The sequence below is a fragment of the Mus caroli genome, unplaced genomic scaffold (assembly GCF_978045245.1).
Source record: "Mus caroli unplaced genomic scaffold, Mus_caroli_1 scaffold_16, whole genome shotgun sequence".
NCBI classification, from domain to species: Eukaryota; Metazoa; Chordata; class Mammalia; order Rodentia; family Muridae; genus Mus; species Mus caroli.
The window spans coordinates 93,156,673-93,176,842 of NW_028227271.1; the positions used below are offsets into that span (position 1 = coordinate 93,156,673).

At 41.3% G+C, this 20,170-nt stretch overlaps 1 protein-coding gene across 1 annotated transcript in view; it reads right to left on the minus strand.

The window, feature by feature from the left end:
* Positions 1-20,170, minus strand: part of Adamts12 (ADAM metallopeptidase with thrombospondin type 1 motif 12) — a 315,274-nt gene that overhangs the window by 5,840 nt on the left and 289,264 nt on the right. Inside the window, exons 21-23 of the mRNA XM_085831415.1 lie at positions 19,266-19,445; positions 15,809-15,952; positions 5,555-5,714 (exon numbers count right to left, since the gene is read on the minus strand). Of these exons, the coding sequence (XP_085687541.1) occupies positions 5,555-5,714; positions 15,809-15,952; positions 19,266-19,445 (484 nt within the window). The remainder of the gene's footprint in view (positions 1-5,554; positions 5,715-15,808; positions 15,953-19,265; positions 19,446-20,170) is intronic.

Sequence of the window (20,170 nt, forward strand, 5' to 3'; positions counted from 1 at the left end):
CCTTGATCACTAATTGAGAAAATGCCTTACAGTAGGATCTCATGGAGGCATTTCCTCAACTGAAGCTCCTTTTTCTGTGATAACTCCAGCTGTGTCAAGTTGACACAAAACTAGTCAGTACAACCACTAGTAACAACTTATAAACATTTGTCCTGATACACACAAATAAGTGGAGTCTTCACCCCTCATTAATGAAACTTCTATTTTCAACATGGGAATGGGTGGGTAGGGAAGTGGGGGAGGGTATGGGGAACTTTTGGGATAGCATTGGAAATGTAATTGAGGAAAATACGTAATAAAAATATTAAAAAAAGAAATTCACACCAAATCAAAATCCCGAATTGTGGAGCCTAATCTAGCCCAAATGGATAGATTCATCTACAAAATACTCCCATGTCTAAGACTCAGGGAGAATTGCAGAAGAGGGGGGCAGAAAGATTTTAAGATCCAGAAGATCAGAGAGTTTGCTGTGAGATCAAATTTCCTAGCAATATCAGAGGCTACATGCATAGAGCGTCACCAACATGATAGTCCAAACTGGAGATGAACAAAGATGACACCAATATTCTTCTCTTTTAAAAACTGAGAAACTTAGCAACCCAGTACCATGCAGCTGGAATATGGCGTCATCTCAGTGTTTCTGAAGCTTTGCCTGCAAGAGAATGAGTCTCTTGTGCTGGTGATGCAGACTTGGGAGATTAACTTAGACAAACAAGTGTCCCATGACCAGAACAACCTCATTTGCTCACTTGTCACGTTATGTTAATATCTAATGACTTAAGAGATTTACTAAAGCCTGGTTATATTGCCTGACATTGAGAACATAGGCTGTTGGAGCCCTGAAAACACCAGCTTCTAGAGTCTTACAGTTTCAGAGAGGAGATCCTGAAGCAACAGTAGAAGACAGAGAGGGCTGATGCTGGTAGTTTGTTTCTGGTCTATGTCTAGCAAGCCATTTAGGCAATGACCGTGAACCTCACATCACAGCAGGGCTTAATTATACCAGTTCTCTTCAATATTGTAAAACAATGAAGGCTTCTGTTCATCAGCCAATTGGAGCCCAGCCCTGAAGGACACACAATGCTTGTAATCAGGGGCAGCTTGGAGAGCCATCTCAATTTTCCTCTGTCTATTCAATAGCATACTTGGATAGTTAAAACGACAATTATCTTCCAGTTCTCCTGCAGGCAGCTGGGTCTAAGTTAATGAAACCATATTCTGCCCATGAAAGAACATTTCAATGTTACTGACAGTTTCCATAAGACTGGGTGCTCCCTGAAGACTGGGACATCTTAGTCACAGCATTCAGCACTTGTGAGAAGTGTCTTCTAACCAACAGTGTTTGAGGAATATGTGAGTGAATGAGTCCTACCCAACTGAAAAATTCAGCAGAACATTTGCAGACTCAAATGTTGGGTTGTTGTGTTATTATTAAATCTTTTGTACTCCTCATCACTCAAACTGAATAGGAAGAACAAAAATTATAACAAAACTCTGGAGTGCGGCCAGAAATATAGTGGTGGGGTGTTTGCCCAGCAAATAGAAAGACCTAAGTCCAATGATTAGCACTACAACAAACAAACAAGCAAAAATTTAGGTATAATAATTTTGATTAAAATAAAATCCCATAGATATTTATAAAAGGTTTTATAATATGACAATGGACATGGTAGTTTTAATGCAGATTTTAAGTTATTAAAATTTAAAGAGATGAATGTAAGTTCTCGAATTTTGAGGAGATGTGGGAATCTCACAGCTAGCTTTAGCTCTTTCTGCTTTCTGATCCCCTCTGCCACAGTGAATATGGGGAAGCAAGGCAGGGATCGACCCTACACAAAGAACTACAGGCAACTCTAGAATACTGAGAGCAGGAGCAAGAGTCTTCCCCAGGGAAAAGAAACCCAACTGGTTATCCTATACCGTGGTCAGTCCTGGGAACATACACATACAAATGACATTATACAGACTGAGAAGGTTGTATTTATGTATTTAGATACACACATGTATATGTGCATATACACACACATACACAACAACCATTTAAAAAATGGAGGTGAATTTGAAAGAGAGCAAGGGATGCGCTTTGGAGGATTTAGACAGAGGAAAGGGAAGAAAGAAACTATGACATTATTTTAACCTCAAAAATATTTTAAAATTCAGATGGTGCCTTAAACGTAAAATGTCCTGTAGGAAAGTGATGTATCTTTTGTGAATTCATACCAGGTCTTACATAATGGAGATAGGGTATTTATTGTGATGCCTAGATGACAAGAATCCTGGTATTGAATGATTCACTTTCAAAGCTTCTTGATATGTAAGTCATCAGGTAGGTGGTTGGCTCCTTAAATCAAATATTTATTTTTTGCAACTGTTCTATCTTATTGTGCCTTTATGAGTAAGCATGAAGCTAGTAATTAATTTTTGTTGCCTTGATAATTACTGATGACGGCAATTCATTGTTATTTACATCAATTGCCAGCTGTTAGTCATGATCTATTCAGTGTGAGATTTCAAGATGAAAAATATAATCTTTACATTTAGTTCAGTTTTTAGTTATTGAATATTTTATCATCCAGCAAAAGAACAGTTAAAGATAATCTCTCTATATATATATATTAAACATAACCCATAATAATAGGCATGATTGAACTAGACCAGATGGTTGCTTTAATTTCATAAAAACCACATCATGGGAGAGATTAGTGTCTACTTCTTAAAAATCATGGTTTAAATAGAAAGTCATAGAATGGGATGAAAAGATCATCTCAAATGTGGCTTCTTGATCTTCAGTAGAATGCCCTTCAGATTCCAACAGGCACCTGGATCATCTATGGGGTGTTTAAGGGCACAGTCTGGTTCAGTAGGTAAGGGGTGAGTTCTGTAATTCACTATCTATTGCCCGCGCTTTTGTCCCCCCTGGTAAGAACACGCTCAGGGCAACCGGAATCTTCTGTGGCACAAGCTTTATTGCTTACCCCTTCAGGAGCCAGTGGAGAAGAGAGCCAGAGAGAGAGAGAAATGGCGGAGCCCTATCCCTTTTATGGAGGACTGTCCTCCGCCTCGGACGTGTCGCTCCCTAATTGGCTGCAGCCCATCGGCCGGAGTTGTCGTCACGGGGAAGGCAGAGCACATGGCGTGGAAAGCTACCCCGGCACATGCGCAGCTTGCTTGTTTACTACTTATAACACGGGTGTCAGCGCCATCTTATAATGGCGAATGTGAGGGCGGCTCCTTACAACTATCTATAGCAAACTCCAAGGAGATACCAATTCAGCTTGTCTGGGTACCACACTCTGAATGGTAAGAGTTTGGCACCTCTGGAAATGAGCTCTCAGTGGTTTCCTTTCATATTTCCAGTGAGGACAACAGAAACTACCATCAGGTGCAAAAGGTCAGAAAGAATGGACAGGTGGCAATCATATTTACAGTATTTCTCTCCAGTGCATTGTGATCAGGATTCCTAACCCAGATTTCTTTCCTGGACTCCACACCTAAGCACTAAGCAAAGCACAGGCCACTTGTAAGTGATCTGCAAAGCCCTTCACAAACACAGTTTAGCTCAAGTTCACGACTTTCTCCTATTCCCAATCCCACCCCAACATAGTAATTTCATCATCTCTGCCACCTGGTTAAGAAATTCAGGAACAAACCTTTATCTCCTCTGCCCGCCCCCACCACAAAATCCAGACTCTTGCAAGTAGCACCTGGATCTCTTCTCTCTACCTGCACTTCTGTCTTGTTCATTCCCCTTTACATGAATAAACTGCAGTCTCCTAATTGGCTCATTCTCAATCCTCTACTGAGTAGCTAGAATCTCCCCTTCTTCCCTTCCCTTCCCTTCCCTTCCCTTCCCTTCCCTTCCCTTCCCTTCCCTTCCCTTCCCTTCCCTTCCCTTCCCTTCCCTTCCCTTCCCTTCCCTTCCCTTCCCTTCCCTTCCCTTCCCTTCCCTTCCCTTCCCTTCCCTTCCCTTCCCTTCCCTTCCCTTCCCTTCCCTTCCCTTCCCTTCCCTTCCCTTCCCTTCCCTTTCCCCATCCCCCTCTCCATCCCCTTCCTCTTTCTTTCTTTCTTTCTTTCTTTCTTTCTTTCTTTCTTTCTTTCTTTCTTTCTTTCTTTCTTTCTTTCTTTCTTTCTCTCTCTCTCTCTCCTTCCTTCCTCTTTTCTTTCTTTCATTCTTTCTTCAGTTTTTAAATGTTTGAGACTATAGTTAGAACTTTTTTCCTCTTCCTTTCTTACCTTTAACCCCCCCCCCCCCATACACCCCTGCTTACTCTCCTTCAAATTCATGCTTTTTTGTTAATATGCAGAAATATATACATAAATACATATATATTCCTAAATACCACTTGTTCAGTCTGTATAATGTTAATTGGATGTGTGTTTACAGGGCTGACCACTTCGTATTGAATAGCCATTTGGTGTGCTAAAGACTATGTCTAGCACTCTCACCATTTCTCAGTTGCCTGCAGTTCTTTGTGTATGGTTGAGGCTTCATGGACTTTTCCCATCGACTTTGGCAAACACGTAAGGCTCAGGGAACAGTGTAGAAGAGAGGGTAGAAAGACTGTAGGGAGTTTGCTGTGAGAGTGTGTCTTCTAGTAACGTCAGTAGCTACACCATGAAGTCTCCCCAACATGACTTGCTCAGCTTGAGCTGAACAAGGAAGATGACTTTGGACATGCCAGAAACACTATTCCCTGCACTTCCCTCCTCTGGAGACTTCAACAGCTTCTTTTTGCCTCAGGAGAAATAAGTGCAAACTTTTTCTCCTACCTGCACAATTCCAAGCTTCTGTCCTTCTTAGCTTCTTTAATTCCAAGATACCCTGATTCTTAGAAAGAATGCTTATACAGACTACCAGAAGAATACCTTTGTCTCTAGTATGAAGTCTTAAATGCTGGCAAATTCAATTCCTTTCAGGTACCCCAAGAGAGCTTCATGTACTGGGCCATCCTGGCTGTCACTGTTTCTCTTTATGTCCCTAATTGTCTTCTCTGAGATTATGTCCTTAATGAATCATATATATATATATATATATATATATATACACATATATGTATATATACATGAATATATATGAATCATTCATACATATATGTGTGTAGATATATATGTATGTATGTATATATGATATAAATGGTATATTTTTCACTTCAGAGATTGCTTCTGGGCAACCTGACCTAAGACAGTATATTTATATTTATAGATAATTCTATACTTAGATGGATTCCTGAGAAAGGCTAAAATACCTCTCAGACATCTAAAAAAGAAACCCAAAGTAATTCTAATCTGTGTGGGATGCCATCAGCACAAATATGCTCCGAGACAGGAGATCAGATGTACAAATACAGTAACTCATCAAATCAAAAAATAAATCAAAATTTATTAACTCCTATCACTTGGTCTCAAGGCTGCTGTCTAGCCTCTGTAGCATCAAGCTTTTCTGTTCTGCAAAGGAGCCGGGGAACTATTCTCAAGCTGAATCATGAGGAAGGATGGATACAACATTGTCTCCTTCACTGCAGCCCTGCTCCACCCGAGCAGCCCAGCGACCTACCAGCACTCTTCCTGCAGGCTTGCTGGTTGCATGTTTGGAATTCTGGGGGTTTGACTTGATGGTCACAGAGGCACTGGTCTTGATCTTCAGTTGTACTGTTTTCTGAGGGGATGCAATGGATGGTTCTCTTCTGAGAGCCACCACCACAGGAAGCGTTACACTGAAAGAGAAACACAGAAAGGCTCAAAGTTCTTCCCCAGGACTATCAAGGGAGCAACCCACAACAGTCAACTGAGAGACAGTCTAAATTCTCAAGAGCCCTTTGGAGCTGGGCTCACTGTGAGACCGAGTTGTAATAAAGTACTACACTGCTGTAATTGAAATCTGAGTCAGTCCAAGGCGTGAGTTTAGGAGGAGTTCTGCATTAGAGACTGTTGGAATGACTACAGCCTATATGCTAGTGAGTTCTCTGATGTGTGGAGTCAACTTCCTTGAGGTAATTCCTAAGAGTGTAAGAGATTATGGCTATTTTGTAAATTCACACACACACACACACACACTTCCTTTTTTGTTTTGTTTTTGAGACAAGGTCTTGGTATGCAGCTCTGTTGGCCTTCAATTTATGATCACCCTGCCTCCAGCTTCCTGGTACTGCGTTCCAGGTGCATGCCACCACACTATGGTTTATTTTAAGCTTTGTTACATAGACACTGCAGCAGCTTTAAGAACATTCTCAGGGTATACCAAGCCTCTATTTAACGTTTTCCTCTTAGCAAATGGAAACTGTATTTTTTTTAATTAGGTATTTTCCTCAATTACATTTCCAATGCTATCCAAAAAGTCCCCAATACACTCCCCCCCCCAGTCCCCCACCCACCCACCCCCACCCTGACATTCCCCTGTACTGGGGCATATAAAGTTGGCAAGTCCAATGGGCCTCTCTTTCCAGTGATGGCCCACTAGGCCATCTTTTGATACAAATGCAGCTAGAGTCAAGAGCTCTGGGGTACTGGTTAGTTCATAATAATGTTCCACCTATGGGGTTGCAGTTCCCTTTAGCTCCTTGGGTACTTTCTCTAGCTCCTCCATTGGGGGCCCTGTGATCCATCCAATAGCTGACTGTGAGCATCCACTTCTGTGTTTGCTAGGCCCTGGCATTGTCTCACAAGAGACAGCTATATCTGGGTCCTTTCAGCAAAATCTTGCTAGTGTATGTAATGGTGTCAGCGTTTGGAAGCTGATTATGGGATGGATCCCTGGATATGGCAGACTTTAGATGGTCCATCCTTTCTTCACAGCTCCAAACTTTATCTCTGTAACTCTTTCCATGGGTGTTTTGTTCCCAATTCCAAGAAGGGGCACAGTGTCCACACTTTGGTCTTCGTTCTTCTTGAGTTTCATGCGTTTAACAAATTGTATCTTATATCTTGGGTATCCTAAGTTTTTGGGCTAATATCCACTTATCAGTGAGTACATATTGTGTGAGTTCCTTTGTGAATATGTTACCTCACTCAGAATGATGCCCTCCAGATCCATCCATTTGCCTAGGAATTTCATAAATTCATTCCTTTTAATAGCTGAGTAGTACTCCATTATGTAAATGTACCACATTTTCTGTATCCATTTCTCTGTTGAGGGGCATCTGGGTTCTTTCCAGCTTCTGGCTATTATAAATAAGGCTGCTATGAACATAGTGGAGCATGTGTCCTTCTTACCGGTTGGAACATCTTCTGGATATATGCCCAGGAGAGGTATTGCTGGATCCTCTGGTAGTATTGTCCAATTTTCTGAGGAACCGCCAAACTGATTTCCAGAGTGGTTGTACCAGCTTGCAATCCCACCAACAATGAAGGAATGTTCCTCTTTCTCCACATCCTCGCCAGCATCTGCTGTCACCTGAATTTTTGATCTTAGCCATTCTGACTGGTGTGAGGTGGAATCTCAGGGTTGTTTTGAGTTGCACTTCCCGGATGATTAAGGATGTTGAACATTTTTTCAGGTGCTTCTCTGCCATTCGGTATTCCTCAGGTGAGAATTCTTTGTTCAGTTCTGAGCCCCATTTTTTAATGGGGTTATTTGATTTTCTGGAGTCCACCTTCTTGAGTTCTTTATATGTATTGGATATTAGTCCCTTATCTGATTTACGATAGGTAAAGATCCTTTCCCAATCTGTTGGTGGTCTTTTTGTCTTTTTGACGGTGTCTTTTGCCTTGCAGAAGCTTTGCAACTTTATGAGGTCCCATTTATCGATTCTCAATCTTACAGCACAAGCCTTTGCTGTTCTATTCAGGAATTTTTCCCCTGTACCCATATCTTCTAGGCTTTTCCCTACTTTCTCCTCTATAAGTTTCAGTGTCTCTGGTTTTATGTGGAGTTCCTTAATCCACTTAGATTTGATCTTAGTACAAGGAGATAGGAATGGATCAATTTGCATTCTTCTACATGATAACCGCCAGTTGTGCCAGCACCATTTGTTGAAAATGCTGTCTTTTTTCCACTGGATGGTTTTTGCTCCCTTGTCAAAGATCAAGTGACCATAGGTATGTGGGTTGATCTCAGGGTCTTCAATTCTGTTCCATTGGTCTACTTGTCTGTCGTTACACCAGTACCATGCAGTTTTTTTTTATCACAATTGCTCTGTAGTACAGCTATAGGTCAGGCATGGTGATTCCACCAGAGGTTCTTTTATACTTGAGAAGAGTTTTTGCTATCCTAGGTTTTTTGTTGTTCCAGATGAATTTGCAGATTGCCCTTTCTAATTCGTTGAAGAATTGAGTTGGAATTTTGATGGGGATTGCATTGATCTGTAGATTGCTTTTGGTAAGATAGCCATTTTTACAATGTTGATCCTGCCAATCCATGAGCATGGGAGGTCTTTCCATCTTCTGAGATCTTCTATAATTTCTTTCTTCAGGGACTTGAAGTTCTTGTCATACAGATCTTTCACTTCCTTAGTTAGAGTCACGCCAAGGTATTTTATATTGTTTGTGACTATTGAGAAGGGTGTTGTTTCCCTAATTTCCTTCTCTGCTTGTTTATCCTTTGTGTACAGAAAGGCCATTGACTTGCTTGAGTTAATTTTATATCCAGCTACTTCACCGAAGCTATTTATCAGGCCTAGGAGTTCTCTGGTGGAATTTTTAGGGTCACTTATGTATACTATCATATCATCTACAAAAAGCGATATTTTGACTTCTTCTTTTCCGATTTGTATCCCCTTGATCTCCTTTTGTTGTCTAATTGCTCTGGCTAGGACTTCAAGTACAATGTTGAATAGGTAGGGAGAGAGTGGGCAGCCTTGTCTAGTCCCTGATTTTAGTGGGATTTCTTCCAGCTTCTCACCATTTACTTTGATGTTGGCTACTGGTTTGCTGTATATTGCTTTTATCATGGTTAGGTATGGGCCTTGAATTCCTGATCTTTCCAAGACTTTTATCATGAATGGGTGTTGGATTTTGTCAAATGCTTTTTCAGCATCTAACAAGATGATCATGTGGTTTTTGTCTTTGAGTTTATTTATATAATGGATTACATTGATGGATTTTCGTATATTGAACCATCCTTGCATCCCTGGGATGAAACCTACTTGGTCAGGAAGGATGATTGTTTTGATGTGTTCTTGAATTCAGTTAGCGAGAACTTTATTGAGGATTTTTGCATCAACATTCATAAGGGAAATTGGTCTGAAGTTCTCTATCTTTGTTGGGTCTTTTTGTGGTTTAGGTATCAGAGTAATTGTGGCTTCATAGAATGAGTTGGGTAGAGTACCTTCTGATTCTATTTTGTGGAATAGTTTGTGAAGAATTGGGATTAGATCTTCTTTGAAGGTTTGATAGAACTCTGCACTAAACCCATCTGGTCCTGGGCTTTTTTGGTTGGGAGACTATTAATGACTGCTTCTATTTCTTTAGGGGATATGGGACTGTTTAGATCATTAACCTGATCTTGATTTAACTTTGGTACCTGGTATCTGTCTAGAAACTTGTCCATTTCATCCAGGTTCTCCAGTTTTGTTGAGTATAGCCTTTTGTAGAAGGATCTGATGGTGTTTTGGATTTCTTCAGGGTCTGTTGTTATGTCTCCCTTTTCATTTCTGATTTTGTTAATTAGAATACTTTCCCTATGCCCTCTAGTGAGTCTGGCTAAGGGTTTATCTATCTTGTTGATTTTCTCAAAGAACCAGCTCCTCGATTGGTTGATTCTTTGAATAGTTCTTCTTGTTTCCACTTGGTTGATTTCACCCCTGAGTTTGATTATTTCTTGCCGTCTACTCCTCTTGGGTGAATTTGCTTCCTTTCGTTCTAGAGCTTTTAGGTGTGTTGTCAAGCTGCTAATGTGTGCTCTCTCTAGTTTCCTTTTGGAGGCACTCAGAGCTATGAGTTTTCCTCTTAGAAATGCTTTCATTGCGTCCCATAAGTTTGGGTATGTTGTGGCTTCATTTTCATTAAACTCCAGAAAGTCCTTAATTTCTTTCTTTATTCCTTCCTTGACCAAGGTATCATTGAGAAGAGTGTTGTTTAGTTTCCACGTGTGTGTTGGCTTTCTATTATTTATTTTGTTATTGAAGATCAGTCTTAGTTCATGGTGATCTGATAGGATGCATGGGACAATTTCAATATTTTTGTATATGTTGAGGCTTGTTTTGTGACCAATTATGTGGTCAATTTTGGAGAAGGTGCCGTGAGGTGCTGAGGAGAAGGTATATCCTTTTGTTTTAGGATAAAATGTTTTGTAGATATCTGTCAGATCCATTTATTTCATAACCTCTGTTAGTTTCACTTTGTCCCTGTTTAGTTTCTGCTTCCATGATCTGTCCATTGGTGAAAGTGGTGTGTTGAAGTCTCCCACTATTATTGTGTGAGGTGCAATGTGTGCTTTGAGCTTTACTAAAGTATCTTTAATGAATGTGGCTGCCCTTGTATTTGGAGCATAGATATTCAGAATTGATAGTTTCTCTTGGAGGATTTTACCTTTGATGAGAATGAAGTGCCCTTCCTTGTCTTTTTTGATGACTTTGGGTTGGAAGTCAATCTTATCAGATATTATAATTGCTACTCCAGCTTGTTTCTTCCTACCATTTGCTTGGAAAATTTTTTTCCAGCCTTTCATTCTGAGGTAGTGTCTATCTTTTCTCTGAGATGAGTTTCCTGTAAGCAGCAAAATGTTGGGTCCTGTTTCTGTAGCCAGTCTGTTAGTCTATGTCTTTTTATTGGGGAGTTGAGTCCATTGATATTAAGAGATATTAGGGAGAAGTTATTGTTGCTTCCTTTTATTTTTGTTGTTAGAGTTGGTGTTCTGTTCTTGTGGCTGTCTTCTTTTAGGTTTGTTGAGGGATTACCTTCTTGCTTTTTCTAGGACGTGGTTTCTGTCCTTGTATTGGTTTTTTTCTGTTATTAGCCTTTGAAGGGTTGGATTCGTGGAAAGATAATGTGTGAATTTGGTTTTGTCGTGGAATACTTTGGTTTCTCCATCTATGGTAATTGAGAGTTTGGCTGGGTATAGTAGCCTGGGTTGGAATTTGTGTTCTCTTAGTTTCTGTATAACATCTGTCCAGGCCCTTCTGGCTTTCATAGTCTCTGGTGAAAAATCCGGTGTAATTCTGATAGGCTTGCCTTTATATGTTACTTGACCTTTTTCCCTTACTGCTTTTAGTATTCTATCTTTATTTAGTGCATTTGTTGTTCTGATTATTATGTGTCGGAAGGAATTTCTTTTCTGGTCCAGTCTATTTGGAGTTCTGTAAGCTTCTTGTATGTTCATGGGCATTTTTTTCTTTAGGTTTGGGAAGTTTTCTTCTATAATTTTGTTGAAGATATTTGCTGGTCCTTTGAGTTGAAAATCTTCATTCTCATCTACTCCTATTATCCGTAGATTTGGTCTTCTCATTTTGTCCTGGATGTTTTGAGTTAGGATCTTTTTGGATTTTGTATTTTCTTTGATTGTTGTGCCGATGTTCTCTATGGAGTCCTCTGCACCTGAGATTCTCTCTTCCATCTCTTGTATTCTGTTGCTGATGCTCGCATCTATTGTTCCAGATTTCTTTCCTAGGGTTTCTATCTCCAGCGTTGCCTCAATTTGGGTTTTCTTCATTGTCTCTACTTCCCTTTTTAGGTCTTGGATGGTTTTATTCAATTCCATCACCTGTTTGGTCTGGTTTTCCTGCAATTCTTTAAGGGATTTTTGTGCTTCCTCTTTAATGTCTTCTACCTGTTTAGCAGTGTTCTCCTGCAATTCTTTAAGGGATTTTTGTGCTTCCTCTTTAATGTCTTCTATCTGTTTAGCAGTGTTCTCCTGTATTTCTTTAAGTGTGTTATTCAAGTCCTTCTTGATGTCCTCTACCATCATCATGAGATATGCTTTTAGATCCGGGTCTAGCTTCTCCGGTGTGTTGGGGTGCCCTGGACTGGGCGAAGTGGGAGTGCTGGGTTATGATGATGGTGAGTGGTCTTGGTTTCTGTTAGTAAGATTATTACGTTTACCTTTTGCCATCTGGTAATCTCTGGGGTTAGTTGTTATCATTGTCACTGTTTAAAGATTGGAGCAGATGCTGTGTTCCACTCACCAGAAGTCTCAAGATCCTGTGGCAGGTGTCGTGGGTAGCTGGCGGGTGTCAGCTGACCCCGCTCCCCAGCCACCCCGGTGCTGGTCAGACAGGAAGAGGCCTGTGGCCCCACTCAGGCCGGCTTTCTGCTTCCCTAAGTAAAGCAGTCTCCGGAAACTGTATTTTAAAACAACTTATCACCACCTTCTATCTGTACCCCAACTCCTGGCAAACATCATTATATCTTTTGTATGTCCTTTGATCTCTTTAGGTATCTTACTAAGTAGAAGCAGACAGTGGCCCATTTGTGACTAACTTATTTCAGTTAGCATAGTTACTGCTAGCTCATCTATGCTGCAGTGTGTAGACTTCCTTTCTAAGGTGGAATAATGTTCCATTTATGGTTGTTCTACATTGCTTTTACATTCATTGAGGTACATTTATGCAGACTCCATGCTTTGGCTACTATGATGCACATACCCACTTATGTGTTTGATTTTATACCATGCTTTGTTAGTTCTTTTTTTGTTTGCTTGTTTTGTTTTATTGGCTTGTGTGAAAGGTGTGTATTTAGAATTAGCCAGCTGTTCTCAGTGTAGATAATCCCAATGTTGTTGGTAACATCTAGAACATGACAGTGAGGAGCCAGCTGAACATAGACCTTCTCTCCGTCATTCCTTATCAGGGTATTGGCTTTGGCCACAACAATGCCATAGAGTTTCCTTATAGCCTGTTTGATCTGCTGCTTGTTGGCTTTGCCATCTACAATGAACAAAAGCCTGTTGCTGTTTTCTGTCTTCTTGATGACTGTCTCAATGGTCAGGAGGAATTTGTTGACAGCATATCGGTGAAGCTTGATTCTTCTGGGCATGCTCTTTCTAGGGTATTTGGGCTGCTTCCAAAGCCACAGGGACTTGTGCCGTTGGGAGTTGAGTGATGTGCAGATCTTTTTGTAGCTGTGGATGCCTTCAGCACTACCTTCTTATCTCTCAACCCCTTCACTTTGTCTTTGGGAAGGGCAAGAGCTTCCTTCTTTGCTTTTGACGCCATTTTGGTGAAAGATTATTTGTTATTTCTCAGACTTAACTTCTTATATGAGCAAAAAATATCAGAGTAGAATCAAGTTCTCCACTCTTGGTGCTTCACAGCAATGAGCATGATGTTCAACAAATACCCACTGACAGACTAGCTCAAAAGGTCACTAAATGAGAAGAAAGTCATTAAGCTTAAAAGAATCCATTTACTATTTGAAATATGATTGGAGACCCAGAACACTAGAGAAGAGAATTTCCAGACAGGGATACTACAAATCAGCTCTGAACACCAAACCTTATTCTTCACATAGACCTCACAGATGGCAAATTCGACTTTTTCTTTATGACTACTCATCTATTTTATTTTACTGTATAAAAAGCATGAAGTTTAACAGTGAGCAGCATGTTTCCATGACTAAATCTGAATGTAACTTTATTAAGTCTTCCATAAGTATTGGCAAGAAACAATGAAATGCCTACTCATGTAAAACATTCCATATCAATAAGTCTGGAACAAAGGCCAGAAGGAAGAAAGATAGAGACTACAAAAACAAGACTCTGAGAGAACCCTTGACTAGCATTTGGAGGAATTTGGGATTTCTGGCTTACTGTTTATCATCCTAGACAATGTAATCCCAATTTCTTTTTCTTTATCTGGAAGAAGAGATTGTTGCATGAAGACTAAGTGTATTGGCTTGGTTTCCTGTTGCCATGGCAAATGCTGACCACAGCCACTTGGGAAGGGAAGGCTTTATTTGGCTTCCAGGCTACAGTCCATCATCTAGGGATGCTGAAGTAGGAACAGGGAGGCAGGAATTGAAGCAGGAGCCATGGAGGAATGATGCTTCCTGGGTTCCCCTCCAGCTTGCTCAGTTACATAACCGAGATCCACCTGCCCAGAGGTGTGGGCACTGTCCTCAGGGTACTGGGCCCTCTCACATTAATCATCAACCTATTTCCTAGAGAACTCAGGTCGGATAAATGACAACACTGGCAGACTTTGTCTATGGGATATGGAAGGTTTATCCCCCTCCATAATTAATGCTAGGATGATAATCTTTCTCTCACTTATAGTTTAATTATTTTGTTTACTTCACCATCAAACAGGCTGGCCATCTGGCAAACTGCTTTGTGGGCAGAAGAAAGGTCTAGACTCACAAAGTCAGACTAAGCCTAAAGCTTCAATATGCGACTATATTTAAGTCTAAGAAAAGAACTCAAGGGCTTGAGGGCCAAAATAACCTTTCTATAGGCCTTGGGCATCTGGAATATTTTTGTTATTTGATGTTTTCTCTTTTAAAAGTAGTTTTCCATCTCTTCTAAACTCCAGATAATGAACATGGACTCCCAGCAGCTAATGAGACAACTTTTGACAGACAGGTCTGGAGGTAGTATATGGTGAAGAGCAATGCAAATGAAGCACAAAGAAACATGTGACATATCAGCTACATGGAAACACATGACCTGACAGGCATGGAAACAGGTGACATACCAGGTACAAGTAGTGAACATCTACTACGTGTCCAAAGGAAAAAATGCATAGGGAAGCTAAGGTAGAGGGGCTGGAAAGATGGCTTAGCAGTTATGGGTGCTTCCCAGTTTTCCAGAGGACTCAAGTTTGGGTCCCAACACCCACATCAGGTGGCTTACAATCCAGCTCTAAGGATTCTGTCCTCCAAAGGCACTGCACTTAAGCCTGCACACCCATACAACATACATTCAGGTGCATCATATAAAAATAGGACACCATTGCTATAAAGGGAGAAATGAAAAAAAAAAATGGTTGGGAGAAATTTACTGCGGATCAGGGAAGGAGGGCAACCCAGAGGAAGAGGGAAGAGGGGGAGAAACAGCACTATGAATATTTGAAAATTCTATAGGGAATTATTTTATACTTATTTAAAATTACATATAATCAATCCATCAATTAATAAGCACATGCATATATATCTATATAATGTAATTGAAACAGTGCCACTTGGAGCAACAATGCTATCTTCAAAACCATAGACTGCCTAACAAAATTCTCAGTGCCAGGCATGGGAAATCTATCAGCTCAGGGGAGTGCAATATAGACTATTGCTGTTGCCCTGGTGCCTTCCGGAAAAGGAAAGGAAGATGCTCTTGCTGAAGACAGCATGCACTTTGGATACAGGATGTAGAGGAACTGATCTGGCAGCCTCCTACCTGAGGACTAGCTCCCATGGTATTGGAGGAGCAATGTAGGCTGACAAGGGAAGAAGGCAATCAATACTCCTATCTAAATGTAACGCCTGTGAACCACAACACTCACCAGCATTGCAAGATATACGCCCGTACCCCAGGTTAGCTTCCCTTCGCCCACCCATCTGTCCAGCTCTCCCTGAGCTCCAATGTCCTTCTGGTTTGCATCTCCACCTGAACTCATGGAAGACTGGCGTGCCTGCACCTGCTCCCTAAACTACCTCTCTCACAGGAAATCTGCCATAACTAGAAACACAGGTGAGACCCCCTGCCCCAGTATCCACACCAGCTGGGACCCCCACAGAGCCCAGCAGACATGGGATCTATTCCACTCTGCCTGAGCCCCACAGTCCTTCCAATCTGTACCTCCATCTGAACCTGTGGCAGAATGACATGCCTATCCCTGGACCCCAAAGCCAGCCTGTCTCCCAGGAAAGTTTCAAATTTTGAAAATGTGCTGTAAAATTTCTCTGTAGAAAACCAAGGTGGAACAAAGCACCTATAACCAACTCTTACCAGCTCCCAGTTCCCAGTGGCCCAGTGACAGCAAAGGTGTCTGTTGCAGGGCACAGTGGTTGCAGGCCTTTTTGTCCAGTCACAGAGGCCTCCAGGACAAGACACTCCTCTCTCCTGAACACCTCCTCCACAGGACCTAGAACACTGACACACAACACAGGCACTTGGTAAAACGTAGGTACACTCAATGATAGAGGCAAACTTTCTGCTCATTTCAGCTATATACTAGAGAACTTAATATTGGTATGAGAACCTGGAGCATCTTTGCAAGTTCCTGAAAGGAATGTTTTCCTAGTATATATGTGAGGTTATCTACATATCAAATGTAAAAGAACAGCCATATTATCAGTTTTTCTCTGTGGCACAAGTTTTCAATAACAAAAATGTAAAATTTAGGTTTTTAAGTTTGTGATTATGGGGCTGGAGAGATGGATCATCGATTAAGAGCATTGGCTGTCCTTCCAGAGGGCTCAGGATCGATTCCCAGCACCCATGTAGTGGCTCACACCGCCTATACCTCAAGTTTCAGGAGTTCTGATGCTCTCTTCTGGCTTCTTCAGGCACCAGGAACACCTATGCTATAATGCATACAGGCAAAACACTCATACACATAAATACATTTTTTAATTTAAAAATATATGATTATGTCACCCTTCAAGGAGACAGACACATTGCTTGCTTCATATTGAAATATGACAGTCTTCTTTCCAAACTATATAAGGTTTGAGAAAGGATGTTGTCTTTAGATAGTAAAATGATGGGTTTGCTGGGAATGTAATACACAGATTATAATATTCATAAGAGAAACTCAAGATAGCAAGGTGGATTCCTGTAGGGCTATGCTACCGAAATGTCAGCTTGTTGCTTATCGGAATGATTTCATATGACACGTAGTCTCATGCATATGATGTTTCTAAGAGGAAATTAACTTACTAATAAATGCTGAAAAGTAATGCAAAAACAGGAGAAACAATGAGAATACCTTGAAAGTGCCTAGTTACAACATGGTTACAACCATAACAAACTATCGTTATCTTATCAAGGTCAAGTTCGTCACATGAGATATCTATATCTCATGTATCACAGAAAGCAGGAATATTACATGCAATTAGCTATATATGCTTAATAAATGTCCTGACATGTTACCTTCAGAAAATTCCAGTTTTGAGACTCAATTTAGACCCTGCTTTCTTTTATTCAATCTGTTTCTAACCCCATGTGAGGAACAAAGTAGAATTCTACCCTGGGAGTCTGTGGCTCTGTATATGGGCAGATGGATTCAGGATCGCTTGACCAAGTAGAAGGAAAAGAGGGTAAAACAACTAGGATGGATTTGTGGATTCTCAGACCAGCAGTATCACCATCATCTCATCGTATATTCAGAGTTTCCCACTGGAGATCCCCTAATTGGACCCTCTGTGGACCATCCCATTCTTCTATATGTTGACAAGATGATTTTGAAATGTACTAACATCTGACTACCACTGATGGAGAGGTGTTGCCACAGCTAAAACACACGGACCCTTTAATTAGTGTGAGATATCTGACATTTCTCAAATGGGCCCAGAATACTCTCAGGGCAGCAAGCCATTAAATAGACAGGTTAATGACAACATCTAAGGGTGTTCAATATTTGAACAGCTCCAGGAGTTACAGTTCCCATCTCCATTGTGTCTTCAAAGAGATGTCTTCCAACTTTGTGGTTTTCTCAGAACAAAGACATTTAGAAGAGTTGGTTGTAGGAATCCTTTGGGGGAACAGATCAATATTAGGGCTCCCAAGCTACTGAGGAAATACAAAGATAATATCTTTTCCATAATAAGAAAGACCTGGCTGATCTTCATTGTGAGGACATTGAACCAGGGTCTCACTATACAGCCCACCAGGCCTGGAATTTACTATGTAGACCATCCTGGCCTCGAACTCACAGATATTTGTATTTCTCCTCCTCCTCCTCCTCCTCGTGGGCTGAGCCTAAATCGTGTGCCACCTGTGCCACCTCTACTGCTCTTTGACTGCTCATCTCTGATAGCCTGAAAATGCTATTTCTCTGAGTGGGATATCTCAACTCTTTGTCAAAATTTTCAAGGATTTAAAGGTTTTGCCTGAGCATGTCCAGTCTAGGCTTAGCATGTGAGAGGAACTTGGAGGCCTGGAGGGGATGGGAACAACAGGTACTCCACTCTAGAGTTTAGTAAGAAAGAGAAGAAGGGGAAATAGGGAAATCTAGGACAGTGTCCCACTCTCCTGACATCACCCCAGAAAACACCACAGAGTGATTCGGATACTTAGGAATGAACTAATGAGTTAGTGGCCCAGGGTTAAGTAGGGGACACTTTGTCCCAGGGGAGTCAGTTTTCTGTGCTAAGTCTCTGTCTTCAGGCTGTGAATCTAAAATTATATGGGGTGAGAAGGATCTGGCCATTATTGTCAGGCTGACTGACAATATTATACACTGATCATCAGAGTGGCCTATTTTGAATAATTTCACTGTATTCATATCTGTTCTCTTCCTGTGTGCCTTGCAGGTAGCCATGAAAGGGTGAACGACTCAGTCCTACCCCCTAGTTATCTCTCTGCTCATCTCTCACTGAGCCAAGTTCTACAAGGGAGTAGGCACCAAACTCAAAGTCTGCCTGACTGATACTTGAAAAGCACTTAGTCATTTGTTTTCTCATTGTGGAACCTCAGGTGTATTTCTTAACCATTGAGTTAAAATTTATCTATAAAATGGAACAAATAGGACCTACCGCCTATGTCCTTGTGAGAATTACAGTAAGCAATAAAATATCCCCCCCCCCACTCACAATGCATTATAGTTTTGGCTTCTCATCTTTGTTTGGTGTGTGGGTATACTTGGGAGTAGCCATTGATATGTTTATCTACTGGCAAATGACACTATCATATTTTCCCAGAGAAAAATAACCTTGTTTTCATGTTCTAGACACCCAAATTCAGCAGAGTTTTTTTAAATCTCTCTTTTATTTGTGCAGTCATCTGTGTATTTAACTGAGATATGAATCTAAAATGATATGGGGTGAGAAGTATCTGACCATTATTCTCAGCCTGACTGAAGAAGGCTTGGACAAGTGTGCAAGGCTCTTTATTATTATACATTGCCCATCAAAGTAGTCTCTTTTGAATCATCTCATGTGTTCATATCCCCAGCAGGGCCTCTGATTAAACAGTTTGTCCATTGTGAGACCACGTTCTGATAAAGCACTTCATTGTCATAGCTGACAACATACCATATCATTTTCCCAGCGGAATTCTCTCAGCTCCTGCAAGCTGGTTGTTTCCCCCATACAGTGTGGGGTCACCAAGTGGAACTGAATCTCTGGCATGATTCCAGTGTGGTCTTCTGTAACTCCTACACTCATGTGTTAATACAACAATTCATGGTCTGTCTATTCGACTCAGTCTCCGAGATGCTGCATGTCCCTTCTGGGTGCCATACCTGGCTCCAGGGCTCCACTTGCCATTCTTCACAAGGCTCCAGATTACAGCTCATACTCAGTGGAGGAGGAGCGCCAGCTAGGAATTGACAGTGAAACGGCCTCAGGCTCCGGTGGTGGTCCAGGCTGTCCATGCACTGAACCTCACGAATCTTGAAGCCTCCACTGCAATTTCGGGAGCACTGAATGGAGAACAAAAGCAGAGGTAACAGCTGGATCCTTGGCATTACAACCCCATACTCCATCACTGTGGGAGTGCAGGCTACTAGCATGGGGAGAGAGGTCAAACCTAGTCTGCATGTATCCTGTTTTCCTTCATATTTATGGAGAGGCAATCATATAAACAGACCTCCTAGTATGGGACTCTCGGTGTCAAACAAAACAACAACAACAACAATAACAACAACAACAACAACAACAAACAGTGAGGTCTGTCAGCAGTGGATGAGTATCCTGGTTTTGTCCCTGGCTGATTATGGATACATCATTTCCCAGGGGATACACTTTGAGCCTCAGAGGACATATTTATAAATTGGGATGCTTAACTGTTATCTCACAGGCTACCAGAAGACAAGAACCTGGGCCAGCCAGCACAGATTACAGCCTGACTCAGAGGGTGGCCAGTCCTGCTAAGTATCTGTACTCACTTCAAGCAAACTAGCATCCAAGGCCTTCTGGGATGAGACATTTTGGTCCCAAGGGAAGGCCCACTCTGACAAACCACCTGCACTTCTCACTCAGGGCTCCACTTCGAAACAGTTTTATGCATGACTCAGAACATGGGATAGGTTATAATGCCTCTTAGGAAGGGGTTATATTATAGAAGCAAACTGAGTAACTGTTCAACGGCTTGACTCACAGGAGTGAGCAAAGCTGTCATTACCTGCCTCCATCACTGAATGTTTGC